The sequence below is a fragment of the Equus przewalskii genome, chromosome 15 (genome assembly GCF_037783145.1).
Source record: "Equus przewalskii isolate Varuska chromosome 15, EquPr2, whole genome shotgun sequence".
In the NCBI taxonomy this organism is placed as follows: Eukaryota; Metazoa; Chordata; class Mammalia; order Perissodactyla; family Equidae; genus Equus; species Equus przewalskii.
The window spans coordinates 85,039,009-85,063,408 of NC_091845.1; the positions used below are offsets into that span (position 1 = coordinate 85,039,009).

At 47.3% G+C, this 24,400-nt stretch overlaps 1 protein-coding gene across 1 annotated transcript in view; it reads right to left on the reverse strand.

Annotated features, from left to right (window-relative positions):
* The window catches only part of MINDY4B (MINDY family member 4B), a 34,445-nt gene extending 25,432 nt beyond the window's left edge, over positions 1-9,013 (reverse strand). Inside the window, exons 1-3 of the mRNA XM_070576340.1 lie at positions 8,810-9,013; positions 8,572-8,599; positions 6,802-6,969 (exon numbers count right to left, since the gene is read on the reverse strand). Coding sequence (XP_070432441.1) covers positions 6,802-6,969; positions 8,572-8,599; positions 8,810-8,916 — 303 coding nt within the window. The 5' untranslated portion in view covers positions 8,917-9,013. The remainder of the gene's footprint in view (positions 1-6,801; positions 6,970-8,571; positions 8,600-8,809) is intronic.
* Positions 9,014-24,400: the final 15,387 nt, after the last annotated feature.

The window sequence follows — 24,400 nt, forward strand, 5'->3', positions numbered from 1 at the left end:
CGCGTCGGGTTTACACGTTGTTCCGTCCCCTAGGTCGATTGTAAAGTTCTCTGCCAGAGCTTCAGGGCTGGTTCCCTCAGAACATGCCAACCTGAAGGCTCAGTGTCAACGCTGCACCTCGTCCCCAGGCGATTCTTGTCCCCGTGTCTGCCTCTCCTTCCACCGCCGGCCGCCTCTCCTTTACTCCTCCTAGTCCACCTTGGGCGGCCGCTCTGGCCTTAGGCCTCTGTCCCTGGATCCGTGACTCTGTAACCCCTGCCTCTCCCATGTGTGTGTCTTTCTTGCTCCAGAGAAAAAGGAATAGACAGGCCCCCGGGTTTCTAGCCTGAGAACAATGGTGGTTTAAATGATCCTGAGCGAGCATCCTCTGTGCTCCCCAGAATCTTTAAGGTTTTCCTGGATGCTCTACAGCTGGTTGCCATTCCTTCTGGAGCTTCGCAGAAAGATGGGAACAGGCCTTTACAGACCAACCACACGAAAAAGGAACCTATTCATAAGCAGAGATGTATTAATCATGTGGCATGTGCTGGGGCCTATGTGGGCTACAGATACCCCACAACTCTGTAGAGACAGAGTGCTTGAAGTTCCATAAGTCAAGTTCAAAGTACACGAGAGGACAGAGAAAGGAGAACCGCTGACTGGAGTACTCGGGAAGGCTCCATGGAAGAGGCGGCATTTAGATGAGGCTGGCAAATGGCATCTAGCATTCACTGAGCGTTTTCCACGTGCCAGGCACAGGGCTAACTGCTTTACGTTCCCTAGGGAAATTTAATCCTTTGAGGTAGGAACCGTCTTACCCTTCTTTCACAGAGCAGTGTTTGCCTGCGGTCCCCCAGCTAGTAGAAACAGAGCTGGGATCTGCACCCATTCTAACCCCAGTGCTCCGCTCCCCAACCTCAATCGTGTACGTGCCCCCTTATGATGACTGTCACGTTGTGTGCCAATCATTATTCAAGTAACGTTTTCATGAGCTTGGGGCACTCTTTTATAATTTAGGAAACATTTATTTAAAAAGGACACTTTATATCACCTCCTTAAGTGGGAATCTAAATCACTTGCTGTACATGATAAAAAATATAATGGAATGAAAATGATGTTATCGAATTAACTAGAAACTGTGGCCTATGAAAGCTCTGACTGAGCCCCGCGCTCTTGAGTTGAAAAGGGAGTGTTCAGCAGTGTGGGTGTGCGCCGCCCTGACAGTCTTTCTCCCCAGCCTGCCGGAGTGAGCAAGGGGCTAACTTTCCACGAGGTGACTCAGGTTATTCACTATGTCACTTACTCCCCTGTCCCCATGCTTACTTACTCCCCTTACCTACTCCTCTTTCCCCATGGGAAAGCACCCCATGCTCCAGCAGAGGCACACAGCCCGCTCTCTGGGACAAACCACACCTGGGCCTAGTGCCTGGAACAGAGGAGAAAGATCTGCAGACACTCACATGGTGCCCAGGAGTCTGTTCAGTGGGACCAGAGCACTGCGTGTGTGTTCCGGGGCCGTGGGGCAGGAAGCAAGCGGAAGCTGACCTGTGGCTGATCCTATCACATTCAGGCATCAGAGCCAGCGGCAGAGTGTGGACAGAGGAACGTGGAGCCCAGCTGGCCAAGAACCACGGTACCTCTTTCCAGCTGTGCACGGAGCAGGCCCTAACGGACTCGAAGAAGGACGGATGCAGGAGAAGCAAGCACCTGGAACGGCCTTTCCCGGGTCTGACCAGGGTCTGGACCACGGCTGGAATTTATTTCCTGGTCATCTCTGCTCCCACCCTCAAAAGAAAAGACTGTCGCTATAGAGAAACAGAGGCAGGTGCATTTCAGTGTGAGCAAGGGCTCAGAATTGCACTTGAAGAAAAAGGATCTGTCTGGTACCTCAGGGCAACGACAAGTCAAGGAGAGGCCACAGATGGGCAGAGAGGCTGGGCACAGACCCAGCGTGCACCGTGGTCACAGAGGCCGCCAACCCAAGGCATCCCAACAGAGGACTGAAAAGGAACAGAAGTGTTTCCTTGGCATCAGGCGGCACAGCACAGGAGAAAGACCGACCACTCCCAGCTCTGGGGCCGAGAAGCCCCATTCTGCTCCTTACTGACTACGTGAGCTTGGGAGGATGGCCCCACCTCTCCAAGACTTCATTCACTTATCCCGAAATGAGGACAACTCCTGCTCGGTCCACACTGCGGCTCTCATCGGAAGAGAAGGCGTGTAGAAAGGGCTTCAGCAGCCATAAGTGCAGAGTAAACATAGAGTGCTGCGACCTTTGTGAAAACACAGCCTGTCTCCCCAGGAACATCCTGAGCCGTAGGGAAGGAAGTCCCAACGCAGACGGGGAAGACCAGAGAGGGGCAGGAGCAAGGGAGGAGAAGCACGGAGAATGAAGACCGTTCAGAGTAAGAAGGCTTAGGACTCAAATTCCAATTCGAAAAATTCTGCAAGCCCAAGCCTCCAGGATGAGTCATCTTACCTGGGTAACATTTGCTTTCTTATCCAATATAATTTCTAACAAGACGAGCGTATGTTGTTGGGCTGCCTGGTAACTAGACACCAATGGTAAATGGTCCTAATAAATGACTGTAACGATCGTTCTTATTTAACACAATCAAGCACGGCTTATAGTTTTTCTCTTTTCACTTTGTTAGTCTTCCAGGATCGGTAATGAACACCTCTCTTTCCTGATTGCCGTGATGATGATAATGGCAATGATGATTATCACGCACACGCACACATACACGCACACACGACGGGGAGACAGAGGTCCCGGATCATTCTTCCCAACAGGTTTAATTTCCTTACTCTGACTGCCTTGTCCCCTGTCCCTGGGCTTAGAGTTTCCCTGTGACCACCTGGCCCCGTCCAGTCCTCTCCCTCCAACACCGCAGATGAAGGTAGAATAATTCTCTTTGAAACTCCTTCCCTAAATCTTTTTTCACCTTGGAAATTGCTGGGCTATCATAGAACCAGAGATTTTAGAGTTCGTGAGTGCTAAGCAGACATGTCTCTCCCAGCCCATCATGTAGAGTGGCAGACTTTGTTCATCGTGGATTTCACAGCATCTGGTGTAGTGCCTGGTACGCAGTAGGCTCGCAATAAGTATTTGTTAAATTAAAAAAATATATAATTCTGCCCTTTCATTGTACAGTTAAACGACTCCAGGCCCAGAGCAGTTCGGTGGTGTGCCCAAGTTCGGGTAGTTAGTAAATGGTGGTGCCAGGACCCAAACTCGAGCCTTCCCACTTGTCCCTGTCAGGGTCCCAGCAGGAAACAGATGGCACTCTCAAGTCAGGGTGATTAACTGGAGGAAGGTTGGATACAGGGACTGTCTACAAAGATGTGGGCTGCATGGGGAAACTGCACTGCTGATGCGGGGTCCCCGGGCTGGCCACAGGAAGCAGTCGTTATGTCCCCTAGACAGGAAGGGGCCGGGGAAGGAGTGGCTACCTGGACCAGGAAGGAGAGAGTCCTGGGACAGGACTGCCAGAGAGCGGGAGCGATTCAGCCAGCTCTGCACAACCTGACTGCCTCCCCTCCCCTCCCTCCAGCTCCCTCGGGGCTCCCAATGGGCAATGCAACGGGAGGCCAGAGGAGGGAGCCTTGTGATGGGGTCCCTATAGGTCAGTCTCCTGGGCAGAAAGCTGGGTGGAGAAGGGTAGAGAGGGCATCTGAAGGGTCCACAGGGAATATCCACTACCCCACCCTGAGATGCCTCTCTAGGGGATTGTCCAGAGCACGGAATTAATTAACTAAATGTCCACTGAGGCCCATCGATCAGCCAGATCTTATGCGGGGGGCACCAAGCTGTGCTTCCTGCTCCCCAGAAGCCACCCCATTGCCTGTTATCCTCTATTAAAGCTTCCTTCATCTGAGTCTCCCCCAGCATATTTTGATCTCCCAGTATTACATTTTTAGTACGATCCTGCTGGGTGGTATTGCAGATACACCAGGGCTTTGTTTCTTGGCTGCTGATAAAAGAGGCCACAGGAATGTGTTCCAGCCTGGGTGCTGGAGAAGGGCCTGGAGATGGAGGAGCACGAGGAACTGCCAGTGGAGGGCAGGAGGCAGCCGGGTGGGGCTGGTGGAGGAGCCCAAGGCGGGAGCCCACCTTCTCCACAATGTCACAGGGGCCAGCAGCCTTGATGGGAGGTCCGTACACCACACACACTCTAAGATGTTAGGCTTGGGGAGGAAGAAGGCTGTCGTATTGGAAACAGGGCAACGAAAGGTGAGAAACAGGAGAGCTGGGGAAACTGAGGGGTAGAGGGGGGCCCCCCCTCCTTTCCCAGCAGATTCCCAGCAAAGAATGTGTGCTGATGCCAGGAAACCCATGCCTCCTGCTCCAAACAGAGTGGGAAGGACAGCAGAAGGACAACAAAGGGCGTCCCCAGTGAGCACTGGGCTTCAGTCGCTCTGATAATTTGCCGGGCGGCTGCTCTGCTGAAACATCCACGAGAATTGGTCAAGTTTTCAAACTGCCTCCCTGGGACACACGTACTCAGGACCCCAAGCCTCATCATCCTGAAATCCCAGGGTGTGTTTAATTAACCCTGCTGCTGCTTAAAGAACACACCATCATCGGGCCCACGTAATGGGAGCAAGTCCAAATTCACTTTTTTAAAAGAAAAATCAATTACCTCTACTTCTGGGACTCCCTTAACACTCCGTCGACTCTGTTTCAGGCGACAGTGGTCTGATTTTTTGTCTCCCAGGCCCTTCCAGAGGGAGGGAGTTACCTTGGCAAAGTCACTGGGGGTCTCCAGGTGCCTCAGGTTTGTGTTTGCAGAGAAGTGGGAGAATTGAGACTCAGACCCTCCTGCCTCCCTCCACAGTATAGAGACTAGAAGACTCTGGAAACATCTGTGAAGGCTTTTCTCTATTTTTAAAATTTGTATGTGTGTTTTTAAAAATAGATTGTACATTCACATGGTTCAAAATCCAGAGAACACAGAAAGGTATGATGAGAAAAGACTCCCTCCCACCAAGTCCCTCGGCCCCCTCCGCCCCCACCGTTACAGATTACGATGTCTTCTGGAATTTATGTTTGCATTTACAGTCAAATGCCGATATAGAATCATGGCTTTCTCTCCTTTTTCACACCAAAGGCAGCCTATTTCCAGATATGCGTAAATTTTGAAATGACATTCTCCATAGAAATTCATTACAGAGGCCAAGAATGGATTGCCTACATTGTTCATTAAAACGTCGTCTTGCCAAGTAGAATACAGACGGTGGCCCTCACCTTGGGTTCTGTAACACAATGTGGGCAGAATGAGTCCCGAGGCCTGCAGACCCTAACAGGGTGACGCGTCACCTGTCTTCATGCCCCAAAGGAGAGCCATCGACTAGGCACAGAAGTAAGGCACCACCAGGCCAGCAAGGCCAGGGAGCAAAGTGCAGCACCTTTGTGAGCCCTGCTGGCCATCTCCTGTGACATCTGGCATTCGAGCGAGAAAGGGAGATGCATTGCCACGGGAAGATTTGTGACAATAAGAGCAAGTGGACCTCCCGGTACGTTTGTGCCATGGGTGTGACAGCAGAGAGGGTTGCTCTGCAAAGCTGTGAGGAGATGTGAGATAAAAAAGAGTTTTGGGGCCGCAGTCCCTCTATGTGATGACGTCCCGGCTGGGAAGCTTAAGGAAAGGCTATCTTGAGGGTTGGAAATATTGCAGTCAGGCCTGGCCCTTGCGCTCAAAAAGCAGACAGAGACTGCAGTTTCCAGCAGGGTGTTCCAGCCCCTGCTCCTCCCTCCTGGCAGGGACCCTGCGTGCAGTGCACAGACCGTGGAGCCCTACGTGCGTGGCCGGCCTGGCTGCAGGGCAGGTACTGCTGCTGTTTGCCTGGAGGACCATGCTGGTCTGGTGGTTTCCACAAGCATGCCTGGGTGTGGGGCAGCATGTCGTCAGGAAGCAGGTGCTTCTTCCAGCTCTTGCTCTGGGGCCCCGAGGAGAGGTCTCTGCCTGAGGTTCCAGAATGTAGAGTGGAGGTTGGGGGATGGGGTGATTGAGGGGAAGTCGTGCCGAGAAGCCCTGAGTTTCATTACAGCTGGGAGGGCAATGAAATTGGAGGGGTCCCTCACCCTATCTGGCACTTTCCCCTGGACTGACCCCTGGCTTAGCCCCTTCAGTTTCCAGTCACAACTCTTTGACCATGATAGCTGGCCCTTTGGACACTCACCGAGGCACTGCCTCCAGCCCTGGCCAGTTTGCTCCACTGAGATTCTGCCAGTCTTCCCCCTGGCTGGGTCTCTGCCTCGGCCTCTCGCCCCCACCCTGGTCAAGTGTTGAACCAATGCTCCCTGGGACCGGTAGCTTCCCGATCCACTTGGATCCTCAAATATGGGTTCTTTTCAAATCTGCATATGAGTCAGCAGCCCCACAAAGCTTTTCTTTCTTGAGATCTGCTCCTTGTCTCAGGACTGGGCCTGGCACAGGTCCCCAGCCGGCGCGCACACGCATAGGGGCCGGTCTCGCGCATCCACGGCTGTTTACGCATTGGCCGCGCTCGCGTCTGCCCTATCCTACCGCGTGCAGTGAGTTATTCTAATTTAACTCCCTCGCTCCCGCAAATTTAACTGTTAGATTGGGGAAGTGACTAGAGACTCAGAGTTTGGGAGGAAAAGACTGTAACATCACCTGTGTCCTTGAAAAATGCCATAAATAAATCATTTTAATTATATTCTCCTTTTACCCGTAACAACCGTCTGTAGTCTTATCTTCAGGAATGCTCTCACATGACAGCAGATAAGATTCCCCAGCCTTGTTGTTTGGGGAAGATTACGTTTCGTTTCATGTTTAATTGACAAGTTATGCTTACCGCGGCCATAGCTCGGGAGATGGGAGAGCCGCCGGATCTGGAAGAGATGATAGAAGCCTTGGGAACACAACAAAGGTGACCTGATGGCAAATGCCCTTGTCCCCTGGGCTGAGGTGCGCATGCTCCATCTTCACTTTCATCAGCAAACACGCGGCTGCCGTCAGGGTCCTGTGTGAAACGCCGCCAAGAAAACAAAGCACAGGCAGCTGGAGATGACCTTTCCTTCCCTTTTCTCTGTTTCTCTCTGAAATATCAGTGTTCAGAAAATGTTGTCTCCCTTTTAAAGATGTCTGAAAATTGTGATAAATAGCAATAAAAGAGGCAGAAAAATCTCAGTGTCGGTGTCAAAGGGGCTCCTTATAGGTTTATGTGACTAGGAGAGGTTAAATGTAACTATGGAAACATAATTAATGCTATCAAGACCTTGACTTGAAATTATGTTTAGAGAAGAATGTAAATGTCACTGTCTCTTGTTTTGAGAAGAAAACATTTTGCAAACAATGAATGAATCTTTCCAGTCTATACGAGGGGTTTCTCCTTGTGTTGTTAACTGGCCAGTCAATGAAGCCAGTGACCTCCTTTTAATTCTCTCGGATTCCTGTTCCCCAGTGAGTGCAATCGTTTCTTCTTTAAAAAACCCAACCCCAATTGTTAAGAAAAAAATCTATTTTTACTTTTCTTGACCGATTCTCATGGCATTTAAATCAGTTAGCATCAACCTTTCTTCCAATTTACCTTTTATACTACTGTCCGCCCTGTTGGCAGCTGAAACATGAGGCAAACTGCCTTCTCAGTTTGTCCCGGTTCCTAGAGGTGCGGATGCTTCCTTATCTCAGAAACACAGCATCTCGGTCACAGACGACGGAGGGGATAAGATGCCGTTTGCAAATCAAATGGAAGATCTTCACATGGGTGCAGTGGGTTTCTCTCACTTTGTGTAAAGTCTAACTTGACCGTTATTTATTTTTTTCCTTCCAAATCTATTCCCCTAAATGGCAGCCATCTCCATGTAATACTTCCACGACTGAAAACAGAAGCATTATCTCCTCGACTCTAATTCAGGCTGTGGTTAAGAGCGTTTTAGCACAAATACGGCTTTTTGATCACAGATTCCTTGAGTCAGATGCTTTAGCATCATGGTTAAAATATTAACAAGTCAGTTGTTTGATCATATCGTATACGAGTGCCCGCAAAATCACTTTAATATTTTGTGCTGTGTTTGTTCAGTGACTGAATTAACATCTGAAATGCAAAGTCCATTTCCTTCTAACCTTTTCAGGTTGCACGAGCGAAAGACGTCTTTCATCTTAAGCTGTACAACAAATTTTAAGATACCTTTTTAATACCTGAATTGAGTCGTCTTTCCCTTATTTAACAATGGTGAAGGAAAACAATTTCTCAGAAGCCGAATAAAGATGAGAACTATTTTCCAAACTCCTTTTCTGCAGGGACCCTGAAGCTCTTGGTTGTCAGAATCGAGTGTTATTTCACAAGTAGGAACTCTAGATTCTAATATTACTTTTTTCTAAAATAATAACTATAGGGTGCTGTTAATGATGAAAAGTAGGTCTGAAAAGTAGGGAGAGATTTTTGTGAAAAAACGAAGCACAAGAAAAGATCTTCAACAGGGTTTCGAGTTTCAGGTTGAGGTTAAACGCTGGGGCCCCGAGTGAGAGCATGTGCACAGAATAAATGCAGATTATGCTGCTAATGTGCTTGTTTGAAGAAGCGACTAGAGGAAAACACATTGGCTTTGAGAAAAGTGCTTACCTGAGGAGCGGTATTACTGGTTCCCAACCTATAAATGAAAGAGAAAATATCAAGTAAATTACTGACTCTCTTCAACTCTCACACCCTCACACCTCCTCAAACCCAGCCTCGCCAGGCAAGTCTCTTTCTGCAGGTATTTATACCTGACACATTTCAAACGTGAATCTATAATGGAGACTTCTCAAGTCTTCTAAAATCTCTCTGGTTTTGGAGGAATGAGAAAACAAGGAAATCTTACCTGTGGAAACTAAAGATTTCCCTCCACTTGTCCAGAAGTGAAATTTTCCTAGTTATCGCCTCTAAATCCAGCTGCTGGGAGCCTCGCTCCTGGTCGGAGGCCTCCATGTCCCTCTGGATAACGTGAGGGACTGGAGGAAGATGGGAGAGGGCGGTCTGGCAGCGGCGAAGCAAGGAGGCTGGCACACAGGGCCAGGGGAGAGAGCCGCCCTGCTTCTGGCCAGCAAGGAGTCTCGCCACTCAACTGCAGAGCAGGATTAAATTTTCATCAGAGGTGGGGTACTTGGTGTGGTTTTGTTCCCTGTATAGACGCCATGAATGATTAACGCAAGACACAGATTTACAAACAAAAGGACTGCAATTACTGCTCTGTATCAAAGCATCTGGGATGATTTAAGGGAGGAGGGTACCACGCTGGTGGAACGTGATGGTGCTTGGTGCCGTGGTGCTTCTGTACAAGTGCTTGTGGAGCAGAAATACGCAGCCAGAGGGGATAAAAGCCATCCTGTTGACACTGAAAAGCTCACCAACTACTGCCGGCCAATATGTAGGCCAAGGGGGAAACTGACCAGCAGATGTTTGCTTACAGTTCTGGAGACAGAAGTCTTGCACACTGTTTGAAGAAGGACTGGTTTGATTTGTTTCCGGGAGAAGGCAAAGCATGTCTCTTCCTATTGGCTGAATGAAACGTAGCTGCAATAAGTGGCATAATAAACAATATTCATTGTTGTGATGGTTAATGTTATGTGTCACTTTGCTGGGCTCTGGTACCCAGTTTTTGGGCAAACACTAGTCTAGATGTTGCTGTGAAGGTATTTTTTTTGGTTGTGATTAACATTTAAATAGTAGATTTTGAGAGAAGTGGATTACCCTCCAAAACATGGGTGGGCCTCATCCAATCGGTTGAAGGCCTTAAGAGAAAAGACTGAAGTCCCCCGAGGAGGAAGGAGTTCTGCCTCCCTGCAGCCTTCAGACTCGAGACTGCAACTCAGCTCTTCCCTCGGTCTCCAGGCTGCGGCCTGCCCTGCACCCTCCAGACTGGCCACCCCGCAATCCTGAGAGCCAAGGCCTTAAATAAGCATCTCTCTGTATATATAGTCACATAGCCTATTAGTTCTATTTCTCTGCAGAACCCTGAGTAATACCATCGTATTTATCAAAAACACACACTGGTTACCAGTAAAAGTTTTCTGTCTCCTCTGACTCAGCTGAACGCCAAAGTGGGACATCTGTAGCAGAAGGTCATTTTCTGCTCCTGAGCTGGTGAAATCCTGGGATTGCTGAGAGGACGAGGTAAGGAGGCTATCTGGGTTTATTTTGACGAGAGCGGTCAGGGCTGAGGGACTGGTTATATATAGTATTGCAGAGAAACACCACAAGGCACTAAATACACCAGACTCTGTGGCTTCAGGTGGCCACAGTTTTGCTTGAGGATGTTCCGCTTTCCGTCTCCAAAATAGATTATGCTGGTTGTTTAACCATTTCATATGCACAGGTCCTGTAAACTTCCGTCAGGTTTAGTATTTTTATTGTAAATATAAGAGGCATAAATAATTCCTGTCTTATTTCCCTCCTCTAACCATAAATTCTCCTTTTAAAAAAAAAAGCTTTATTGGGCCAACCTGGTGGCATAGTGGTTCAGTTCACAGGCTCCACTTCAGTGGCCTGGGGTTCACAGGTTTGGGTCCCGGGCCGGGACCTACACACCACTTATCAAACCACGCTATGGTGGTGTCCCACATACAAAAATAGAGGAGGATTGGCACAGATGTTAGCTCAGGGCCAATCTTCCTTACCAAAAAAAAAAAAAAGAAAGAAAGAAAAAAAGCTTTATTGTTTTCCTCTTTATAATTTTATGGTTTTAATGATGGCATCAGTACTTAATGCTTGTTGGGCACCCCCAGAGTAGAAAATGATAAGAAATTACATGATCTTTGCTCTCAAATAATAATTTCTATTTAGGAAGTCATATTAAAAAATAAATTCTGGGGCTGGCCTGGTGGTACAGTGGTTGGGTGCACACGTTCCACTTTGGTGGCCCAGGCTTCACTGATTTGGATCCTAGGTGCGGACATGGCACTACTTGGCAAGCCATGCTGTGGTAGGCATCCCACATATAAAGTAGAGGAAGATGGGCATGGATGTTAGCTCAGGGCCAGTCTTCCTCAGCAAAAAGAAGAGGATTGGCAGCAGATGTTAGCTCAGGGCTGATCTTCCTCAAAATAAATAAATAAATAAAATAAATTCTTGATCTGCCATTTACATTATTTAGCAACCCAAAACCAAGAAAGGTCAGTAGCTAAGAGAACTACTTTTCTTAAGAATCATTATTAAATCTGTGTGATTTTAGTTATGTCTGTATCCTAATTTAAAGAGAATTCTGTAAAAGTAGAAGCATAAATTGCAATGATTAGACATCTTACTAATAACTCATCCTTTTGGGTTCAATAAACATATTTTGAGTATTTCCTGTGTGCCAGGCACTTGGAAATGCCAAGGTGGATCAGATGGGGCTCCTGTTCTTTCTAGTGGAGGAGACAGACACTGGAAAGGGGAAAGTGCTGTGGGAGCAGTGGCTCAGGGGCTGTGGGGGCACAGGAGGGGCCAGGAGAGCAGCTGAGCTCAGAGCCTGGCCCCGGGGCCCACGATGCTTGGTTCTGAATCGTGGCCTCTTCTCTTGGGAGCTGCACGGCCTTGGACAATTATTGAACCCCTCTGCGCCTCGGTTTGTTCATCTGTGGGATGGATATAATTTCATATCTTTAGCATATCAAGACTTCTAGTCTATGAAAATGGTATATTGCTCCACTTTTTAGACCCTATTAATCTTCCTATTGTTTAGTCCCCAGAAGTGGAATGCCTGGATCAAACGATATGGTCATTTGAAAGACTCGTGACACACGTCGCCAAGGTCCATCATTGTTCACGGGCGAGCCTAGCCCGGCTGCTCTTCTTCCCAAGATGGAACTCATGGCCCAGCTCCTTTCAATAAAGAAAATGCTGCCATCACTTCCCTACCTTTCTCTCCCTTTCCAGCTGGATGTTGACAAGGGCTCTACAGATGGAAAGAGCTGGTCTTGGTAATCCCCCAAGAGTTAGGAACGTGGCTCAGCCACATCTGGAGAAAGCCACCACTCTCTTGGGCATTTTGTCAAAAGATTTAGAGCAGGAGGCCAGGGGTAAGAAGTGGGATGGAAAGAAAGGATGGGGTTGGGGGGATGCTGGGCCAGGTTGCAGGAGTAGAGCAGGGGAGGGTGCAGAAATATGTGGAATCTGGGATTGTCCTCTGTCCTTTTTATGCCCTTGCCCCCACCCCATGGCATATGAAGTCACCTAAGGCTCCTGTCTCAGGCCTGCCACTGATGCAGCAAAGGATTGGGGCTGAATATGGGGTCTCAGACAGCAATGGGTCTGCAGCGGGAAAAGGAAAGAGCAAGCACAAAGCAGGGGCGGGGGAGGCGGGCTTTGCAGCCACGCTGTGGGCAGCGGTGCTGCTGGCCGGCCAAACGGTTCACCTGTAAAGGAATGCACCATGTGAGCGCGCAAACCTGTGCCTGAATCCACTGGCTTTCTGTGTTGACAATTTTGAAAAATAATACCAATGATTTCATGAGAAAAGCTAGTATATATTCCAAACTTGGGAATTAGTGTGTAAAAATTTAATGTTATTAACACTTGCTGTAGTTTCCCGTAAAGCTGTGACTGATCTTTATAATCATTTACTCAGTTCAGCCTTAGAGTCAGATTGGAAAGCCTTGGGCTTGCAAGTGTTTTGACTAGCTTGCAAAATTATCCCAACCTTTCTTCTTGCTGTTTTTGTACAATGCTTCATAGACAGAAATCCCAAAGTAGAATTTTAGAGCCTTTTGATTTTTTTTACACAAAATCTCGTTAGTGTTTAATTAACCTTACCCCTGGAAAGCTCTTCTTTAGGATTAAGTTAAATCCTTTACGCTTCAATTATCATTCATTTTCTTCAGTTCTGCTTTCTGTGGAGATGGAAATTTCCTGATTCTGTCCCTTCCTAGGAGAATTCTGCCAATCCCCTGGAAACTAGAAGATGGCTGATATGTTCTTCTTTAGTTCTTTGGTGGTGTGGTGAGGAGGAGAGAGTGTCAGGCCCAGGGTCAGATCCCGGGGCCTCCCCAGGACCACGGAACCTTGGAGAAGTTCTTTGCTTTTTCCGAGCTTCACTTTCTGTGGCGCCTTCAACTTAACTTCCTAGAATCATAATGAATACGACTTATGTGAAAACTCTTAATCTTTAACCAATGTTTTCTTGCCTCTTTTAGGTTAAAAATTCTCCTTCAAACATTTTATTTTTTCACGGCTTTATGTATTTTGGGGGTGACATCATAGGCTGGGGAGAGGGCTAGAGGTCAAAATCCTAAAGTGAGAAGATGTGGCATTGTTCCCAACTCAGTCCCCATGTGGCCGTTGGTTGGTCAGTTGTCACTGCTGTGGGCCCCTATCCTCACCCGAAAGGCCTTGAAGTCGAGTGTGGTATACGGGGAAATATATATTTGGTTCCTGGCAGAGAACTCCTAGAACTTTCTTGGGATTTCCTCAGTGACAAGGGTGTCAGGACCGTGCTTTGTTCTAATGAGGCTTGGTGGGGCCCCTGGATGCCTTCCAGTCACCAGAAAGACCAGGCCTTGGAGGGGACCTGGGACTTCCCACACCAGCCCCCAATCTCCAGGGCAGGGAGACCGGCCGGCCATTGAGTTAATCACCAACGGCCAGTGATGCAATCGGTCATGCTTATGTAATGAAACCTCCATGGAAACCCCTACATGATGGGATCCGGGGAGCTTCCAAGTTGGTGAACTCATCATCCATGTGCCTGCCCGGAGGGTGGCACACCCCAACTCCACTGGGGACAAGACTCCTGCGCTTGGGACCCTTCTGGACCACACTCTATGTACATCTTCATCTAGATGTATCCTTTGTAATAAATCGGGAAATGTAAGTAAAGTGCCTCCTGGGTCCCGTGAGCCATTCTAGCAACTTACTGATCCCCAGCAGGGCTTGTGGGAAGCCCTATCTCCAGCTGATTGGTCAGAAGTACAGACGACCCGATACTTGGGACTGGCGAGGAGAGCAGTCTGAAGTGGAAGCAGGTTTGTGGGACTGAGCCCTTAACCCTGTGGGGTCTAACTCCAGTAGGGACTGCCAGAATTGAATGCAACTGTAGGACAACCAGCATTTGAAGTGCATGTCCTGGAGTCAGAATGCTTGGGTAGGAATCCTTGTTCCTTTACTGTATTAGTTATCTATTGCTGAGTGACAAATTACCACAGATTTAGCAGCTTAAAACAATACCCACTTGTTATCTCATAGTTTCCATGGGTCAGGAGCATGGCCATGGCCAAACTGGGTTCTCTGCTCAGGGTCTCCCAAGGCTGCAATGAAGGTGTCGACCAGGTCTTCAATTCTCATCTAAGCTTGAGGTCCTTCTTCTAAGCTCACATAGTTGTTGGCAGAATTCATTTTCTGGTGACAATAGAACCTGTTTCTTTAAGACCAGCAGGAAAAAGGGAGTGTCTGCTGCTTCAAGTCTCTGACACTGGGGGAAGTCAAAGCTCTCTTATAAAAAACTCACTTGATTAGGTGGGGCCCACCCAGGAAAATCTCTCTTTGGATTAACTCAAAGTCAAACTGATTAGGGACCTTAGTGACATCTGCAGAATCCCTTCGCTTTTGCCATATCAGGTAACAAAGTCATGGGAGTGAATCCCATCAACCTGGCCATATTCTGTTGGCTTATTCAGATCGCCTCTTTCTTCTTGTGTGAGTTTTGACGGATGGTGTCTTTCAAGGAATAGCCTGTTTCATCTAGGTTATCAAATGTGTGCGCGTAGGGTTGTTCATAGTGTTCCCTTATTATCCTTTTGACGTCCTTGGGATCTGTAGTGATGTCCCCTCTTTCATTTCTGATATTAGTCATTTGTGTCCTTTCTCTCTCTTTTTCTTAGTTAGCCTGGTTAAAGGCTTACTGATTTTTTTAATCTTTTCAAAGAACCAGCTTTTGGTTTCATGGATTTTTTTCTATTGATTTCCTGTTTTCACTTGCTCTAATTCTTATTATTTATTTTCTTCTCCTTACTTTGGATTTAATTTGTTCTTCTTTTTCTAATTTCCTAAGGTGGAAACTTAGATTATTGATTTTAGACCGTTCTGCTTTTCTAATATATGCATCCAATGCTATAAATTTCCCTCTAAGCACTGCTTTTGCTGCATCCCACAAATATTGGTAAGTTGTGTTTCATTTTTGTTTATTTCAAAATATTGTTAAACTTCCCTTGAGACATCTTCTTTAATCCATGTGTTATTTAGAAGTGCGTTGTTTAATCTACACATATTTGGAGGTTTTCCAGGTATCCTTCTGTTACTGATTTTTGGTTTAATTCCATTGTGGTCTAAGAGCAGACATTGTATGATTTCTATTCTTTTAAATTTGCTAAGTTTTATCACAACTCTAAGAAGTCAGTCAGTTAACTGGGCAGGTGTGTTTTATGGTCCAGAATGTGGTCTACCTTGGTAAATGTTCCATGTGAGCTTGAGAAGAATGTGTTTTCTGTTGTTGGATGAAGTTGTCTGTAGATGTTAATTACATCCAGTTGATTGATGGTGTTGTTGAGTTCTTATGTCCTTACAGATTCTATGCCTGCTGGGTCTGTCTATTTCTGAGAGAGGGGTGTTGAAGACTCCAACTATGATGGTGGATTCATCCTTGCAGTCCTGGCAGTTTTTGTGTCACATTGTCCGATGCTTTGTTGTTAGGTACATGCACATTAAGTGTTGTTATAAGTTCTTGGAGAATTGACCCCTTTGTCATTATCTAATTCCTTTCTTTATCTCACTTTCTGTTGATAAGAAGCAAGTCACAGGTCCCACCAACACTCAAGGGGAAGGCATTACATTTGTTGGGGGTCACCCTAGGGTGTGTCCGCCACATCTGTATGCTGGCAGTGATCTTCGGTGAATCATTTCACCTCTCTGTGCCTCAGTTTCTACTCCTGTAAATGGGATGATAATGTTAACCACCTCATTGGTCCACCATGAGGATTCATTAATTAATAACTAAGAAGCATTTAGAACAGTGGCACACAGTGAGTGTTCAATGACTTTTAGCTGTGTTCTTTTCAAAATAGGGACAATTCTTGCCAACTTCTGGTACTTCTGACCAGCTGGCTAGAGTTGTTGCAGAACTCAGGGGGATGCAAGACCTCTGTTAACTGAAAGGCACGACACAAATGGGTGGGGTATTGTTTTAGGGCTTGTCTTCCTCTTTCTTTTAACAAACGTAGATTTTACCTACTTTCCTTTGATTGTGCAATGAGACATAATTGTCTTTGTGTTTGTACTTGGGAGGACGTACAGTTTCTGCATCAATTCATCATGTTGCTATTTCACCTTTGCCTGCTTCGAGATATTTTCTGCCTTGTTTTAGAGGCTGCTCAGGTATCAGGAAGGTCATGGGGAAGTGAGTAATGAGATTTGGGTTCACTGAATCTGCTGTGTGATCTTATAAAAGTCACTTACCCTCTCTGGGGCTGAGGAGGTAAAAGAAGGTGTTGGAAAAACTAGGTAATTGCTGCATAGCCCCTCCCGTGCTTACCTTCCCTGATTTTGGCCCAACTTGTCAATTCTACCCAGCTCCAGCTAGAATGTCTTGACTCAGGCCCCTGAGCCCCCTTCTGTTATAGGCTGTTTGTGATTTTGGAATACTTGGCTCTCTCTTTCTGGGCTTTAGGTCACCCAGTTTTCTATGGAAGCAAGAAAGTCCCTTCAGAGACAGCAGAATTCATTCTCAGGCACATAATTCCAGGAACCAGAAGCAAAGTAATGCTAAGAAAGTCAAAAGGAGGCAAAATTAGCAGATACTCCCAGCAACGGACAAAGTGCAGAAAGGTTTTCGTGACGACTGCTTCAGTGCAGTGTCAATGGGAATCCTCGCTTCCCTCCGTGTCCCTCACCCCATCTGATATTTGTGCCAGGCAGCCAGTAATCGCCGGGTGGACCCTTATTGTCGGTAGCAGGGGCAACACTGCACACTGCAGCTTTCCTGCTTCCTCCCTCTCCTGGAAGCTGTGCTGTAAAGTTTGTGTCTATCCTGAGACGGTAGATAGGATTTCCCTGGCTTTTGTAACTAAATATAAACAAATCGCTTGCCCTCCGTGTTGGGGAGTAAGTTATAAATAACAGGTCGGAACAATCTTTCCTCAGAGAGGCTGCAGTTACTAGGAGACGGGCCCTGCAGTCAGCTCTCTGTTGTCGTCGTGGATCTATACGGCAGTGAGTACAAGCTCTGGCTCTCCGTCTTAGACCTTTCAAATGATCCTTGCGTATTCAAGTGCTCAGCTCTTCTGTGCATCTTGAGGGACAAAGACATGGGTTCTAACTTGGCCTCTGTCATCAGCATGCTGTGTGACTTTGGGTGAATCCATTCACTTCTCTTGTCCTCAGTTTCATTCTCAGGAAAAGAGATGAGAAGGTTGGGCTAGATCAGGGGTGGCAAACTGCGGCCCCCGGGCCAACATATCTGGCCTGCTGTCTGTTTGGGTATGGCCTACGAGCTGAGAGTGGATTTTACATTTTTAAAGGGTTGAAAACAAATTAAAAGAATGTAATATGACACAAATGTATTCATGACACAAATATTATACTGTCATGTTATAATATAACACTGTAGAGTTACAAGATATAATATGTAATAATATACATTATAATGTGTCATGAAAACTATATGAAATTCAGATTTGTGTCCATAAATAAAGTGTTATTGGAACCCAGCCATGCTCACTTGTTCGCACGCTGTCTGTGATTGCTTTTGCACTCAGCAGCGGAGATGAACAGTTGCGACAGAGACCGTAAGGCCTGTGAGCCTCAAAAAAGTACTATCTGGCCCTTTACAGGAAAAGTCTGCCGACCCCTGAGCTAGACCGCCTCGTAGTTCCCTGTAACTCCATTTTCTTTTTTTTACAAATTGACTCATTCTTAGCACGGGTCCTCACTGTGGGAAAGAACTTCCCAGCTTTAGGTGAGCCAGGATGGGTTAGAAAGAATCTGGCACTTCCAGCGAGTCTTGAGTGCTGCCCCAGCTGACGGGTGGCCTGAAAAGACTAGAAGTGTCTTGGCCCCATACAGACCGGGTGCTGGACCCTGGCTCTGCCCTTGCTCCGGGTTGGCCCAGGCCGGGGACCAGGGGAAGGAGTGACAGGCTTGTCCTGAGAGCCGGGGCCTGCAGAGGTTCTGGGCTGAGGCCCCTGCAGGCCTGGTGGAGGGAGGAGGAGTCAGCATGTCCCTGCCATGATGGAGACCCCAAGGAACAGAGGCTTAAACAGACCAGAAGCTCATTGGTCTTTCCCGTAAAGGTCCAGCTAACCTATTTATTAGAAGAGACACAGCAACTGAGTGTAATGTGTGGAATTTATTTGGATCTTGCAAAAATAAAATTGTGAGATGATTGGGGAAATTTAGAGACCATGTGTTTGACGATAATAAAGAATTATTGATTTTTTTTAGGTGTGATAATGGTATTATGATCATGTTTTTAAAAAAGAGTCATCCTGAGATATGTACTAAAATATTTATGGATAAAATTATGTAATGTCTGGGATTTGCCTCAAACTAATCCAGTTGGGGAGGGCTGGAAGTGAATGAGGCCATATAGAGGAAACAAAATTGGTCAGGAGTTGGTAGTTGAAAAAGTGTGATAGGTACACAGGGGTTCTTTGTATTACCTTCTCTAATCATCTACTGTATGTTTGAAATTTGCTATGATAAAAAGTTTAAAATATTTAATGTTCATAACCAATGATTAAAAATTTGTACTTTAAAAGAATTTGGTTTGTGAAAAATCTCACATAAGTGCCAAAAGTATATAATTACAGTCATTATAGCTGTGTTTGTAATAGAAATACCCGGAAACAAGTTTCCTGGAGAAAAAAATTCCTTGGAGAGAAATGGTTGTGTTAAAATTTCCAAGCATTTAAAAATCTCAATTAACGAAATACATTTTATTATTAATTTTTAATTGATATATAACCATTTAAAAATTTTAAGTAGATAAATAAATTAAGAATTCACAGAAATTACTTCTAATCCTCTAGTCAAATGAATCAACTTTTTTTTTTTTTATTTTTAGCCTATATATCAATCATGGAAACATTTAGCATTTACAAGCTCCCTACTATAATACTGTGCATGATAGATGGCATTTTAGTATTTCTTAAAAGTAACTGTTACAAATTATTTTTTGGACCTGAAAACAAGTCTGGGTTGGCAGTCATTAGTATAGTGGCTTCTCAACCCTCAGGCACCCAGGCTGCTTCCATGCTGTGGCTCTGCCATCCTCATACTTGGCTTGCATCTCATAGTCCAATGTGGCTGCTTCACCTCCTGCCATTAACTCTGCATTCCAGAGTGTAGAAAGGGGAAAAAGGTAAAGGACATGCCCTTTAAGGGCCTGACACATATCACAATTTGCACATATCACTCCTGCTCACATCCCACACACCAGAATCATGTGGCCACTAGTTGGAAGGGTGGTTGCAAATATAGCTCTTAGCAGGCCAGCCATTCGTTCTACTAAGAAAGTCTTTGCTACGAAGTGAGGGGAGAACAGCTGTTGGGGCACAGCGAATAGCCCCTCGCATGGACGCCTTACACTTGTGTTCACGTGCCGACTCCTGATCTGAGTCTCTTTCCAGGCTTTCGCTCTCCTCCTTCTGTATTCTGGTCCCTCCTCCCCTTCTCCCTGCCTTCTTGTAAACAGCTTGGTTTGAGAGCCCAAGTGACATGCTTAGTCTCTCTGTGACCTTCGGGAGGTCTACTACGCTTTGTGAGCCTCGTCTTCCTCACCTGGGAGCAAGCATCATCGTGTCACAGGGAAGAGACCCCGCTTAGCCTGCCTCACGGGATGAGGGCGCGGACGAGCGGTGGGAAGGGCCTGGGCTCCACCACGGGTGAAGCGGCGAGCTGGAAAGTCATGTGGGGTGGGGGCCCTGGCACCTGCCCTTTCCCGGAATCTGGTCACACCACTCTTCTCACACAGGGAGCCCCTAGGAGCTGTGTGCCTGCCCGTGACCCCACGTCAGTCGCAGCAGATCAATTCAGGCATGGAATCTTGTCCCAAACAGGCTTGACAGTTTTTTGGGAGGAATGTGCTCTTGGCCTCGAGGGTCCCATGATGATGAGAGAGTCCTCCTAGTGGCTGAGGTCTGTGGGGACCATCCTCACACCATGGGATCCTGGAACCTTCCCTGAGCCCTGGGGGTCAACAAGTCCTTGTATTCTCAGCGAATTCCATTTCTTTGCTTAAATTTGTTAGGGTAGTTTCTCTTCCTTACAGAAACCTTGACTAAACAGTTTTTTTATTGGCAAAATTTAGCGTTTGGTGCCCTCGTCTTAAAAATCTGTGCCCTTTCCGCCTCTCAAAGTGGAAGGTAAATTGTGGCTTCTTCCGGTTTTCATCTTTTTCACAATCAAAATTAGCTGTTAGGAAAGTCTTCAACAGCAATCTTCCTGACACTGTGAAAAGTGAGGTTTGAGGATCTGGACCTCTCCCAGGGCCGCGCCGCCATGTAAGCCTTAATTCTAATTACGTAATGAAGCATATTTTCCCCTGATAAAGGAGTTTTATGTATCAGGGAAGAAATGAAGAGGTGGGCTTTCTGAAGAAAGGGAAGAGCTTTCAACCCCGTCCACCTCCACTGGACCTCGGACCACGCAGGGGCGACCTCCTTTGCTTGTGTGCGTGTTCACAGGTGTGCGTTACCACGTTTGCACACATTCACACACACTCTGAGCAATCATGGAGGAGCTTCCTATCCTGGAGGCAGAAGCCCTGGCTCCTGTGTGTTTATCTGGCTGTTCCTCCTTGCCCATGAGCATCTCCCCAGCATCTGGACCCCTGCATGTCTTCTCCGACTGCTCTCACTGAACTGTGGGCAAGAGAGATTTTATTCAAGCTCCTGCAGTAGGGGAGAGAGACTCCATATAGAGCTGACCTCAGCTCCGAATTCCACAGCAAAGCCAGCCTGTTCCTCACTCGTCACATTTGGTCAATCACCAAATTCTGACTATTTTGCCTCCTAAGCATGTCTGCATCCCTCCAATGCCTGAGGCAGACTCGCATCATCTCCTGGGTGAGTTTCTGTAAAACGTCCTTGTTGGCTGACCAGTCTCTGCTCCACAGGGCCCAGCACGTTGTTCTTCTTGCTGTAAACCCAGCCACGCCATTTCCCTTCCACGATCTGCTGGTGAAACTCCAGCTCCTCCCCAGGCCATGTGTTGCCTCCTCCATGCTGCCTGCACAGTCGGCCTCCCCAGGACACTGAGCGCTCTCCGGGGGCCTGGAGCTACATCAGTGCTGTGTATGCCTCCCCGGGCTCCGTCAGCTTGCTGGACCAGCACAGTCCTCCTACCGTTCATCGGCACCAGGACGAATCCTCAGCTAAAGGCGGTGACTAACCTAACTTGCGATCTGGAGTATTTGCAACTCACAAGGTGCTGAGGACACAGCTTTGAACTCTGAGCAAGGAGCAGATTTGGAAAGCCCCCACGGTGCCCTACACAGAAATCTCCAATGTCCGAAGTGAGCCATGTAAAAAATATGATATAAACCTTTCACTGCTTAAAAAAAAAATAGGGGAGTAGTACTAACACTAAGGAAGAAGAAACCTCAAAAATGAGACGAGTAAGGAACAGCGAGGGCCTCCAGCACTAGCCATCCACCTTCTCCTCTCTTTGGCCTGCATGGCGGGACCTGCCCAGAAGAGACTCCCAAATTCCAGTGCTGCGGGGCCACCAGGTTATGCAGGCCTGGTGCCCACTGCTCACCGCTCCCGCTGACGTGCCGTGTTGCCTGGTGGTACCGTGTTCTCCAGGAAGCCCTGAATTCCCTCGAGCCCCTGGCCTTTTCAGCTGTGAGGGTCGTGAAGATCCTTCTGGCAGATTGTCTCTCACGTAGTGCATAATCCAGCTGCAGATTGAATCCGACGCTACAGGACGTGGGCTGGGACCCTTCTGGGTGCATTGATAAGACATCCACAAGAGCTGGCAAGCATGAGGCTTCTCCCTTCTGGTGGGAGGAGGAAATTTTGTAGCTGGGTACCCAGAGAGGAGAGGAGAAGAGAGGGACTCATGACGGGAGAGTGCGCCCCAGGCTGGCATTTGCATCACGCTCAGGCTGGGGGTCCGGTCGTGAGCTTTCTTGGAAGATACGTGACACTCCAGACACAGACAAGGCTAGCTGGGGGCATGGATGATGGAGTGTGTAACGGAGTTGAGGAGGGGCTGCTCTCTACCCTGTCCCCACTCTCGTGGACCTCGTGCATTCTGAGCCCTTGGAGCTGCAGGGCATCGCTCAGGAAACACTTCCTTTGCCTTCGGACGGTGGCCTCCTCACAGGGCAGGGAGCCTGTGAGCTGCCTTGGTGTGGACAGGCTTGTTCCTGAGGACACAGGGGGACTTAGACACTCCCGGAATGAAGTGGGAGGGACCTAGGGGAGAGGACAGGGGTGGCAAGCAATGCCTTGGTTGTTTATTTGGCAGGGGGATGACTATGAAGAAAATTTGGAAATTAAGTCTAATATGATCATATTCATCTACTGGGAAAGTCTGCAGACATTTAGATTACTTTCAGATAAACAAGTGAAGGTCAGGAAAAATTAAATGTTGCCCCAGCGTCACAGAAATGGTGAGAGCAAGAGTTTGGGTTTCCACCAAGTCTCTTTCCCACATCACCGAGCTGCTTCAACTGAATTCACTTACTGAGAAAACGATCTGTATTTCAGCGGCAGCATAGTTTCTGTAATTTTTGGAAACTAATTTAAGTTCTAAGAGCAGAAGCCGTGGCTTGTCCTGCTCTTTCCCGTAGGGCACCTGGCTGAAGCTTAATCAATATCCTGTGAGTCACTGGATTCATTCATTGGAACCAGCATCAGCATCTTCTCTTGAGCGTTGCAGGCAGCTACTGGCAAAGGATGGGGAAGATGTGGCCATACAATAGACTGCATGTCTCAGAGTCACCACCTCCCTCAAAAGGAAGGAGAGAAAGCCCTGATGGATTTATGGGGAGATAGAAACTGAGGAGAAGGGTTCGTGCGAGATGGTAGGAAGGGGGCTGAGTGTAGGGGCGGCAGCAAAGATTAGAAGTAGTCAAGTCACTGGGACAGAAAGAAGGATTGAGAGTTGGCCATAGTCACTCAACAAATATTTATCACGTGCTTAGCACGTTCCAGGCCTTGTTCTGGGGACCGGGGGTGCAACAGTGGACAAATAGAACTGATTTAAAGCAAAAGCATTTTGAGGATTGGGTTGTTTTATTTACCTCTCTCCTTGTGCCCTTGTAGTCCCAGGAGGCCAGAAAGACTTGGATTTGTAAAATTTATATCCCACCTTGTTCTAAAAAAAACTTAAAGCAACTTACAAATGTGTGTACAATTCATGAAAAGATTATAAAATTGACGTAGAAGAGATAGGTTAATAAGTTTAAAAAAATTTAAAAAGCGTCGGAACCCAAAACCCAGCCAGGAATAAGGCTGGTTCCTGGGACACAATATGCGCCCTTGGAATCCCGGACCCACAACAAGGGAGCCACAGATGGGACGTTCAGCTTTTCAGTGACTGAACCACAGTGGGTGATGCCACCACCCACTGAAACAAACAAACAACCACAGTTCTTTGGAAGAAGAACAATGAATCCTAATACTAAAACCAGAAAGAGATCTCTCTAAGAATCCTCCAAGAACAAGACGCCCTGTGGATCTGCTACAGGATCGACCACAAGCAAAACGCCGCTCTGATGAGGCTGGGAGCTGTCGCCTTGAATCCAAAGGCGACTCTTGTGAGTTCATGTTGCATCTGCAGGGGATCACAAGGGAGAGGATGCCCGTGGTCAGTCAGTCCTTGCAGCTGTATTCAGCAGACCTTAGACACATGGGAAGGTGTGGCTATCGATCCTGCATGTGTTTCCTGAGATAAAGAACCTTAATGCGATTCACAGAATCGCTGGAAGCAAGGCAGGGCAAGATAAGAAGGCTTGAAGCTAGCTTCCTGCAGAGAAATGAGTGTTTCTAAACAAGATCAGAACAACCTCGGACCAGGCCATTTTGCTCACCTGGCTCCTCACACACGTGTGGGCTTGCCCATAGTGTGCTCTGATGTGGGTGAGGGAAGACCAGAGAGAGGATGGAAACGTTCTGTCAGTTAGAATAGGATGAATAAGTCTGGAAGTGAGACTGCTTTGCCTATTCAGTAGAAATCATCCAGAGCATCTTTTTTTAGGGAAGTATTGTTCAGTCAACTGGGATATCTCTGGATGAGATACACGGAACAAAGTTAAGCTGCGTCTCCATGTGTTTCTCTCCATGTCTCTCTCTCTGATTTTAGAAAACAATAAGACAGGGTAGAAATTGTGAAGGAACTTTGGTCAGTCATTATAAGGCAAAAACCTAGACTGAAAGACCCCTAGGAGTGAAGATGAATGTATAGATATAGAATCTCACCACCAACCTGGATGGGTAGTTTTGGGTACCGAGGACTCGCCTCACACACACGCATGCACACGCACACACACACTCTT